The sequence below is a fragment of the Triticum urartu genome, chromosome 2A (assembly GCF_056163025.1).
Source record: "Triticum urartu cultivar PI428250 chromosome 2A, HENAU_Tu73, whole genome shotgun sequence".
Classification (NCBI taxonomy): domain Eukaryota; kingdom Viridiplantae; phylum Streptophyta; class Magnoliopsida; order Poales; family Poaceae; genus Triticum; species Triticum urartu.
This window is the reverse complement of record NC_141874.1, coordinates 759,790,513-759,801,177: the sequence shown is the minus strand read 5'-3', so window position 1 is coordinate 759,801,177 and position 10,665 is coordinate 759,790,513. Positions and strand designations below refer to the sequence as shown.

The 10,665-nt window shown below is 49.9% G+C and overlaps 1 protein-coding gene across 1 annotated transcript; it reads right to left on the bottom strand.

Annotated features, from left to right (window-relative positions):
• Positions 1 to 4,637: 4,637 nt before the first annotated feature.
• LOC147987940 (tryptamine benzoyltransferase 1-like) lies at positions 4,638 to 6,135 on the bottom strand. Its single transcript, XM_087540477.1, has 2 exons — positions 5,718 to 6,135; positions 4,638 to 5,644 (listed from the first exon to the last, which is right to left on the bottom strand). The coding sequence occupies exons 1-2, from the start codon at positions 6,087 to 6,089 to the stop codon at positions 4,694 to 4,696; spliced, it is 1,323 nt and encodes a 440-aa protein (XP_087396603.1). The 5' UTR covers positions 6,090 to 6,135; the 3' UTR covers positions 4,638 to 4,693.
• Positions 6,136 to 10,665: the final 4,530 nt, after the last annotated feature.

Sequence of the window (10,665 nt, the reverse complement as noted above, 5' to 3'; positions counted from 1 at the left end):
AGGGGTGAAGGATGGTGGAGGTGGTTAGGGTTTGTGGGCGCCCATTTCACCCTAGGGAGGACGACACAAGGACCTTGGACAAAGTAATGACCTAATGCATAACCATACTCAGTGTTCCAGCAAAGGTCGTGATATGCCGATTAGGTGTATGTGTATAATATTTGAAAGTATCTAAAATTCGAGAAGGTTCCGCAAAAGTGATGATGTACACTGCTTAGAAACCGGACCATCTCCAAGGAAGAATCGTTGGGTCAGGAAGGTGACATCTCAGGTTTAAGGCAAAGTGTCGTTTGCATTACCTTTTGACCTTGAAACATTTTCAACAATCAATATACACAATCACATGTTACAGGTCAAATTTGGCATTTTTTTCGGGTTCATTTGCTATACTTAAACCATGAAGTGCATTTATAGGCATTTAATAAATATAATTCAAATTTGAACTGCATGAAAAAGTTGGCAAAATTGGGTTGAGAATTTTATGTGTGCTTTTGAGTCTATGTGCCGGCCTTGTCGAGGAAAAGGAAAATAATTCCAAACATTGGGGTGCCAAGACTCGATCCCGAACATGGAGCTTATTGGTGTTCAAATTCTGAAAAATGCGAAGAAATCATAAAAGCATGAAACTGGGCATTGTGTTGTCATATGGCACCTAGAGGTTGTGGTAAAAATTTACAAGGTTCGCAAAATTGTGACATACACTGCTCAGAAACCAGAACATCTCCGTGGAAGAATCATTGTTCAGTAGGTAACAAGTCTGGTTTTCTAAGGAAGTGTCAGTTGCTTCATCGTTTTGCCATCGAACCTTTTCTACAATCAACATACACAATCACATATAACATGCCAAAATTTGGCATTTCGAGATTCAGTTTATGTATTTAATACATTAAGCACATTTCTTGACATTTAAGACAAGAAGATCCTCTCTAAGCCATTTTCTTGCTGGTATTTTCCCGGAAGTGGCGGCAGTGGAGGGGCGGGGGGTGGAGCCCCCCTGCTTGACCGAGTTGTTCCTGGGGTGTGGCGTTTCTGATAGTGCATCGTCGCTTCCGGTCTAGCTCACCGGCAACCAATTAATCTGATGTGTTTGGCGTATCTTATATTTCCTCTCAATAGATAAGAGACACCAGTCTTTGGGTCACATGTTCCATATTGAAAATATTTCTATCCTCTTTCTAGAAGTATCAAATATTGGAAGGAAAAATTGCATACTGTATACTTTTCAACGGAGTGCATAGACCTTCACAACGTCCAAACTGACTTTTGCAGCAGTTCCTGTCATATTAAGTAACCACGCAGACCCGTAATTACAAGTAAACAAGTAGTGGTACAGTTTGCACGAGAAGTCAGCGGACAGATTTGAATTTGAGCCACTACCTTTTTCTTCAACTAAGTAATAATAAGAAAATTACAAATTTGAATATGAGCAGACCAGGACTTTCGTTTCCACTAAAAGATATTTAAAGTCCACAAAAGGTAATAAGAAAAATACAAAGGACACTATGCAATTCATTTTCTCGGTATCGTGAAGGAAAATTATCAACACGTAGCAAATTATCTCAGAAGAACAGAATCAAAGATGAACATCAATCCAGGTCTTGAGGCAATTCAGGTTCTTTTGTTTCATTCTATGCCCCACAATTTTGAAACCATTCTTGAGTAAAATTCTCCATCATCCAACACCTTGGGATTCATTATTGAAGATTCTCCCATTTCTTTGCATCATGTCCCAATAACCCATAATTATGATGTTCAGAGAAATTTGTCTTTTCGAAAAATTAATACACCTTATATTTTGAAACAGGGGAAGTAGATAGGAAAAGGCAAAACATATCGAGCGGCCCGGATTATTACAAGGGAAACTAGGCCGAAAACCAAATTGAGAAAAAAGAAAAGCAAAACAAAACCAAAAAACAACGGCAATGCAGGCCTAGCGAGAACTCCACCACCAACATGACCACCACCCGAAAAAAGTGACGGGTTTTTCGAAGTCGCCTTCAATAAGGAAAAAAGCACCCGTGGGCATAGTCGTTGTCGGCATCCATCATCGTCAAAGACATAAGCTTTTGCCCAGAAACGCCCACGACCGCCTTGCAAGCATTGAAAAAGGTTCGGACACGGTAAACAACCCACATGGCAGCATCAAATCCAAACAACGGCTATCGAGTGGAGAGGAAACACTCTTCGACAATCCCTCAAAGGAGGAGAAAGACGCCCTTGAGCGCCATCATCGCCGTCATCGACCCTCGTCGAAGACTAAGCTTTCGCCGGAGCCTTGAGCCTTTCCACCTATCAAGCCCAGTGTAGGGAGCCCAGCCGCTGACAGCCAGTAAAGTAGAGCGTCGACTCCATCCGCAACTGCATCTGTGAACCAAAACCACGCATATAAGAGGAAATCGGCACCATCACCGCTTCACCCATGTAGCTCAGTCCAAGCCTCCGACACTCGGAAAAGTGTATACTAGATTAAAATAAGTAAAAATATTTGCCGAGTGCCGCCTGGCTGACACTAGGCAAACATGAATAGTACTAATGGATTATGCTTGAGTGTCACATAAAAAAACACTAGGCAAACGAGGTCGCACCGTCATCCCGCTGTCATCTGCGCAAGCAAGGACACATGTTGATGCGTTTGCCCAGTGCCCTATCTTTGCCAAGTGGTTTTTAGGCGACACTCGGCATGGGCACATGTTTTTGGTTCACTCGAGTGTTTTCCACCACACTCGTTTTAGGGCGCCATTCGCTGAGTGCCTGACAGAAAACAGTCTGACAAGGAACTAGAGACTCGGCAAACTTGTCGATTCTGATAGCGAATCTAGGTGCGTCACCGGAGTTGCGTCGATGCGCCAGTCGGAAGGAAGGTGCTGGGTGAATGGGGGAGACACCCTTGTTTACATAAAACCACATTTTGATCACCAGAAGGCCTCTATCATGTAAACAACCCTTTGCTTGCATCACATACATGGTTGTCAGAATTTAAGCATGAATTATAAGGATTAGTTGCAGTTCAGATGCGCACAACTAACCCTGCGATTTGGCACAACTAACTTTTTTATTTGGTCATATAGATGGATTGGAATCCTTACTGCCAGCATGGGACGGCAACGTGGCCCCGCGGTGGCATGATTTAAGATGAAGGGGCCGGCCCTTACGCGGCCGCGTGATTTATAAGCCAGATGTAAGCCGAGTACATATGGAGGGTGCTTGGCTTATCAGGGAGGCGAAACCTTTTTCTCTTTAAAAAATAAAAATGTGAAATATAAGCCGAGTACAAGGGGAACGTACTCGGCTTATATTAACGACCGTCATGCTAGCCGTTAAGTGCGTCGATGACGGCCATGTGGCAAAACCCTTTGCCGAGCTCTGACTGTAAGCCAAGGGCCGTTTTGCATTTAAGCCGAGTGTTTGTCGTAAGTCAAGAACTTTTTTTTGTCTGACTCAGCTTATTTGGATGTAAACCGAGTCTCCTTTTGTTGCAGTGAGTTTTTCATTCCTTTATCTGCTTATGTGGATGTAAGCCAAGCGCCCATGTTTTGATAATCGGCTTACTGACAGATACACAACAACAGATACCCGGCAACACGTGATTTTTCTGTAGTGCGCGATGCTTCAGTCAAGCACTTTGAAGTCTCCCTTTCTGTAACATCAATTTGCCAGTAGCTACGCTATGTTTCTCAAAGTTCAAAGCAATAAAGGCACTCCGGAGTCCGCACGTACACTTATTATCAAGCTTTAACACCTGTCTAAATCAAAATCTATTATAATGGCTGCCTTAAAAGGCCAAGCAAACCTAATCTTGCAAGCAACTGCATCGAGAATAATCTCACAAGTAATGTTCTGACAGGAAGTATGTTGCAACTTGTGGATGGTCTACCCTCTAATTTCTCTTTCTTTTCCGTGGTGCCACTTACAATGCATAATAAGACTAGAGGATAAGGGCCTATTTATAGACTCCATTTTCAATTTTTTTTTTATTTTTTCACCTGTTTTTGGAAATTTTCGTATGACTCATGAGCAATGTAACCAACCACTATCAAACATGCCCGTTTTTCGAGTGACCGAGTCTAAATATACTAGTCCCTAGCACACATGTGTGAGTCATGTGCCATGATTATATTTTATGTGTGAGATCAATTTTCAATCTTAATCATGTGGGTCAACAGCTTGGAGAGCTGATCCTGCAAAAGAAACCTAGCTCTTCCACCCTGTGATGTCCAGGAAAAAATACGTACGTAAATATATAATTACAGTAGAGTCCCCCTATCAATTCCTCTATAGTATTCCATCACACTTCTTTTGGGCACGTCGAATATTACTTCCTCGAATGAAATTCCACATCACTCATTCCCCGTCACAAACATTAATAATACGAATAATTCCACATTAAGTTAAATAAATAATAATCATGTTGAATAAATGTTGGAAGCCACATAAATATCCAACAAAGTACACACATGAGATTTATTTGCAAGACACAAGACACTCGTGAATTCGCAGATTTATTTAGACATCACTATATTTGAATTTGACACAGGGAAATCAAAATACAGAAAAATCACGAAGATTGTCAATAGACCGGAACAAGCGGTACCTGTTTATCTCAGATCTTCGTCTTGAGATGATCGTGCCCATGCGAATCGATGAAAAAACGACCTTCATCATCTATATATGATTATTAGAGGGAACATTAATTTTACATCTTTGGTTTAGCTCTTTCATCCAAGGAGTAGAAGGTCGCCGTATCGTGATCCTCCGGGATGGCCACGATGAGGTCGACGCCACCACTGGCCGCGCACGACGGCAAGAAGATCATGAGGCCTTCGTTGGGCAGGTCCGGCGTGACGAACGCGGAGGGCGGCCCAGTGCCGAAGTCAATCTGATTGAACCTGAAACCCAGGCTGCTGTCCACCTCCAGGTCTGGACAGAACATTGTGCCGTTGGCCGCCGCCGTCGCCACGAGCTCCTCCGCGTTGGCGTCCGCTACGCTGCCGAAGTCCAGGAACGACTGGATGTACTCGGCGTCCACCCGGGCGACGGCGTTGCGTATGGCCTCCACCACGCCGCGGTAGGTCCAGCCCAGGACGTCCCGGGCCTGAAGCCTCGGGAACGCCCAGAGCACCATGTTCCCAAAGAATTCCGGCGGCGCAGGTGGGTTGGCCCTGGCCCGGCAGTTCACGGCCACCCTGACCTGCGTGAACTCCTCGGGTTTCAGGCCGCGCGCCGCCGTGGTCTTCTTCCACGCGTGCGCGAGCAGGCATTGGAATGTGCTACACCGGATTCCCACGCGGGCCTTGAGCTCGGCGATGAATTCCGCCGTAAAGCGCACCGTTACGTTCTTGATCTTGGAGGACATGGAATCGCAGACGACAGGGTACGACCTGCCGCCTTGTCCCTTGAACTCGGTGGACCTGTGGTCGAACACCGGCGTCGGCACAGCCCGAGGAACGGCGGTCGCGCCGCGATCGAGGAAAGGGGACGGGGCGGTGAAGTTCGGGCCTTGGCGTACCGCGCTAGCCCACGTGGAGAGGAAGCTGCTAACGGAGTAGCCGTCGGTGGCCTGGTGGTGGCTGCTGAAGCCGATCGCGAGGCCGCCGCACTTGTACCGGTTGAGCTGTATCTGTAGAAGGGCCGCCCCGATGCTCTCCTATATTTTATGTCCCAAGAGTCAGTTAGCATCCAGAATGCGTAGAGCCATACATCTGTAGATGGTTAATTACCTCCGGCGGCGGCACTGCAGGGTACAGTCCATCGGTGTTGGTGACGAAACTGCCGTCGGTGACCGCGCTCGCCAGATCAACGGGGACGGCGGCCTCTACGACAAGCACGCCCTCGTTGTTGACGTGGATGAAACGCCTGCTCCGGTGGTCGACGGCGAGGCGTCCGGCCAGGTGCGGGTACACCGCGACGGCCCTGCGCAGGCCCTCCTTGAGCGCCTCGTTGGACGGAGTCGGTGCGGGGTACACGAGGATGAGGGGGACAAAGATGTCCAAGGTGGCGCGGTCGAAGAGGGTCAGCGGGACCATCTCGCCGGCAAGAGGGTGAGGCGTGGAGTAGGCCGGCTTCAGCATGGTGCTGCTCGCCGCCTCCATTTCGACCTAGACACGCACGTACCAGCGTCGTGCCGGGCAACACATTTACAGCACGTATATATGAACCCATTGGACATTTCATCATCCTTTTAAAACTTATGTGCACGTCCCTTTCTCTTTTACCAAACCAACGAGAAAACCAGATTTAGCAGTTCCCGGTTGGAGAGGGCGTCTTTCTGGGCAGCAGCTGGTCCAACCGTGAGGCTCCCAAGTCCCCAGCAAAGCCGTCCAACGGAGAAAGAGCCACCACCGGAACTCACGCACTACTCCAAGTCTCCAAAGTGGCCGCCAACGCAGACCGGAGCCGCCGCCACCAGCAACCGAGATGGGGGACAGGGAGGCGAAGCGGGCGGGCAGCGGCGGCCTATGACTACGAGGCCGACCCGCGCTGGGCGGACTACTGGTCCAACGTCCTCGTGCCGCCGCACCCCACTTCCGGCGCAAGTTCTACCAGCGCTTCGTCGTAAGTACCACATATCTCTGCAGTTGGTGGCCATCTGTTCGTGCTGCACAAGAGCACGTACGTATGTATCTTGTGGTTTCAACTTTCAATGATCAATAAATTAAATGGAATTGCTATTTCACATTTAAATGTAATACACTTACCTCACATCTAAACTTCACACCGTTCGATCTACCGTTGCTTGTTTGCTCAAGTCCCCAGCAAAGCCATCCACCCTGCTCTTTTGCTTTTGCTTACAACATCTACAGTTGGACTCCCTAAATGATAAGTGTCACGTGTCAGATGTGTGGGAGTTTCTTTGATGGACTCCCTACAGTTGGACTCCCTACAGTTACAACATCTACACTCCGACTCTGACGTTTCTTTGATGGCAATTCTAGTCACGCACAAATTCCATTTACTCATGACAAGTTTCTATCAAAAATAAACTGAAACACGAAAGTTGTCATGTCTGCTAACTAAAGTTGTCATCTTCGTGTAACTAAACTTGTCATAAAAAATGTTCGGGGTTGCCATATGCTCGTACAAGACGTATGACACTTATTAGGTTCCTCGATTAATTAGCTCAAAACAAAAAATAGACCCGCTCGGGCTGAAGCAAAATCCCCTCAAAGGCGCTGCTCGCACCTACCTCACAGGTCATGCGTCTCCTTTGAGGTTCTTTTTTGTTAGGATGACTCGCGCGTCGCCTTTCAACCGAGCCGAAACTCTTTTTTCTTCTTCTTTTATTTATGACGATGACACTCCAATGCTCCAAAAAATGCTCGCGAGGGTGGTGTGGACCGCGTGCGCCCACCGTTGCTTGAAGGGGCGTTCCTCGAGATGAAGATAGGCGACGACCTTCTCAAAAGTCGGCGTGGCGAGGAGTGTGAGGTTGGAGGCAGCGTTCGTCGAGGTGCCAACGTGTGGTGCTTGTGTTGAGGGCGATGACTCGGGGCTTGACACCTGGTCCCACCTGCACCTTGTGTTGATGATGTAATTGGTGCTGCTGGATCATGCAGCAGCCTCTGGATGTTGTTCATATGCTCTTGGAGCTGGCGAAATTCTCGCCGCAGGTCTCTTCATCACGTGGGGCGGGTGCTTCATGGTGAAGGACGGAAAACCTGTTGTCGTTAGGGAGAGACCATTCATCGACCTCTGAAGTGTGGAGGCATGGCGCCCATGCCCCCCTTCGAGTATCTTCAAGGTTGATGGAGACTGTAGGGCCTAGTAGAACAGGCTCCTTGCATGAACACCGCTTCCAGAGATCCTTCATAATGGCCCGCCTCACTAGCTGCTTGATCTTGGTTGACTCGTACGCCGAGTCATCGGGGAACAATTCATATGAAGGGGCCAGGGTGCTCCAGTAAGTGAACACTTTGTCCGCCAGGTCCCTTGCTCCGAGGGACCAATACTCCTCCGGCACCGTGCTCTGAGCGATGCGGGATGTAATCTGTTGGTGAAGTAATCGTACCTTGTGATACTTCCTCCTGTAGTTCCGGAGAGGATGCGGGCTTTCGGACAAACGGACATTCGTCATAAGCATCCGCAAGTTGTGGGAGATGGCTTCCAGGCCCCGAGCAACTCGACATCAGTGCGCTGTGGTGTTGGCCGTGACGGCTCCGAGCGTAAAGTTGGGGTAAGGGCGTGATGGGACACCGCTCCTGCCCGCTTGTTAGCGGCCTTGGCGCGAAGGCATTGGGCAACCTCCACGTCTCCTTTCATATCTGCCTTTGTTGACTCCTTCAACAGGGCACGTGCCTCGAGCATTAGCTCGCGGCGCTCCTTCTTCGCCTTGGTGGCCTCACGCCTTTGCGCCTTCTTCGACTGCACAGTTTGGAACTGCGCAGGATCTTGAGCTTCATGCATGTAGACCTCGTCACCGAGCTCGATGACGATCATGGCTGGCATTGATCCAAACTGAAGCACCGATGGCTCCGAGTTGCTTCCGTGCGAGAGTCCACCTGCAGGAAAAGGGATCTCGATCAACGGAAGTCCTCACCGATGCCTTGTCATGTAGGATGCTGTGTGGATTGGGAGATGGGCGAAGACGATTCTGACGACCACAGGGAAGCAAAGATGGGAGGAGAACCAGGTCCCACCGGGCGTGCCAATTTGTTTGACACGAGAAAAATCTCTAGGACTCCGGGAGAAGGGAAGGGAAGTGTATTTCTCCCTTGCGGCGGGAAAGGGAAAAGTAAATATGCGGGCATGCCAGTGTACCGTAGTACACAAAGAAAAAGGTACGCGAAACGATCATTTCATTAATCTTAGTGGAGAAATAAAATTATAAGATCCCGTAAACAAAAAGTGCACTCCATTGCGGTCTCCTGGTTCCCGGGGTCTAGGAAGGCTCCCGGTTAATTACTCCTGCGGGTTGCTCTGCAGGATACCTCCGATTGAGCTGTGTGGTCATCATCGTCGTGTTCGCTTCACGTTCTCCATGCAGGATGATGGTGATGTGTGTGTGGGCGGCGGCAGAGCCCGTGTCCTCATTGGTACACATGTCGCAAGTAGCATGGCCTTTGCGGTGGCCACGCCCACCCTCGCCGTCGTGCCTCGTCGGTCTTGGCGGCGTTGGGGTATTTGTTGTCGGGGTGACATGGGTCGCGCTCGGCGCCGACTTCTTGACGACCAATAGCTTCGTCGGGTATGCAAGGGGCTATCCTTGCGGGAGTAATGGTTTGGGGAGACTGGCGTTACTGCAAAAACTGACGCACACTCACATTGGCGTGGCTGGTGTGGTTGGCACCTCGTCTCGGCTAGACGCCGAGTATTCAGCGGTCCGCCAAGAAAGGGGGGGGGGGGGGGTCACGAGGCCGTGGAAATGTGGCGTTGTAGAGGCCGTGTCGCCTTGGGCTGGTGCTACGCGAAAGGGCGACCTGTACGCCGGCGACGCCATGGACATGTCCGCCATAATGGGTGCGCCTCTCGAAGGAGGGAACAGTCTTGCGCTGTATCATTGTGAGCTCCAGTTCCGCCACGCCATCTTCTCCGAGAAGCAAGACACCGGACTTGTGCACCACAATCGAAACACCATGGACCTGTGCACCGGAGAGACCTGTACGCCATCGACTTGTCTCGGGCTACGTCGTCGCGAGCTCCGGTTCCGCTACGGCATCTCCTCTGGGAAGCAAGACACCAGACATGTGCATCGCGATCGGAACACCGTGGACCTGTGCACCGGAGAGACCTGTTCGCCATCGACTTGTCTCGGGCTGTGTCGTTGGCGAGCTCTGGTTCCGCCACACCGTCTCCTCAAAGAGCGTGGCGCAAAACCTATACGCCGGTGTCTCCATCAACATGAAATTGTTCACCGTAGCTCTCTTCATTGCAATCTGTGCGTAAGGACTTGTGGATCACGACCTGGACTTCATGACCTGTTCATCAAGGACCTGTGTACCAAGACATGAAGGCCGGTCTCAAGCTGCGCCATTGGGGAGCTCCGGTTGCTCCCAAGTCGGAGCAGGCACGCGAAGGTGATGGGCTTGTTGGTGAAGAGTGGAAGGAGACATGTCACAAGTACATCCCGCCGGCGCCGTCTCCGTGCCCTAGTCAAGGCCCTCCTTTGTGTGGATGGACAGCTCCTCCACCATGACCGTGTTTGGTATGCATGCATGAAGGATAAGAGATAATTAGTTGATAATTTCACCTGCCGGGAAGATCAACTTGTCGTTCATGGCCATCTGGTCGTCAAGTCGGCCGACCTCCGCCGTGCGTCTTCTGGTTTCGGGTGCGTGGAGCCACCAAGCGCCTCAGCCAGATGCAACCGCGCCCAGCTCCGGCGGCTCCTATGACTTCTCCGCCGGTGTTTGTTGCATTGTGTGGGTGAGATGGAGTGGATGGAAGCGTGCTACGTGATGGATGGATGCGGCAGCCTTGCGGCGTGATGGCGTGGGTGGTTCTCCTCCCTCTGGTCGTGCGTGAACACCTCGAATGGCCTTGTGCCCGTGTATTTATAGGTAGGATGTAGACACCCCGGCGGCCACGGTGTAGTTGGAACCTCCCGATACTTGTGCTACTTGGTTCTATCGGATCAGGCTTTTCTGTTTTGATCTCCAGAGCGCCGATGCTTATCTCTTGTTCTTCTTTCTTTGACGTGCACTGTAAAACAAACTAACATGTCACGTATGT

Excerpts from the sequence above, each read along its gene's own strand:
- LOC147987940 (XM_087540477.1), bottom strand. The coding sequence starts at position 6,089 with ATGGAGGCGGCGAGCAGCACCATGCTGAAGCCGGCCTACTCCACGCCT. Across the intron at positions 5,645-5,717 it reads CTGCAGTGCCGCCGCCGGAG|GAGAGCATCGGGGCGGCCCT; the intron begins GTAATTAACCAT and ends CATAAAATATAG.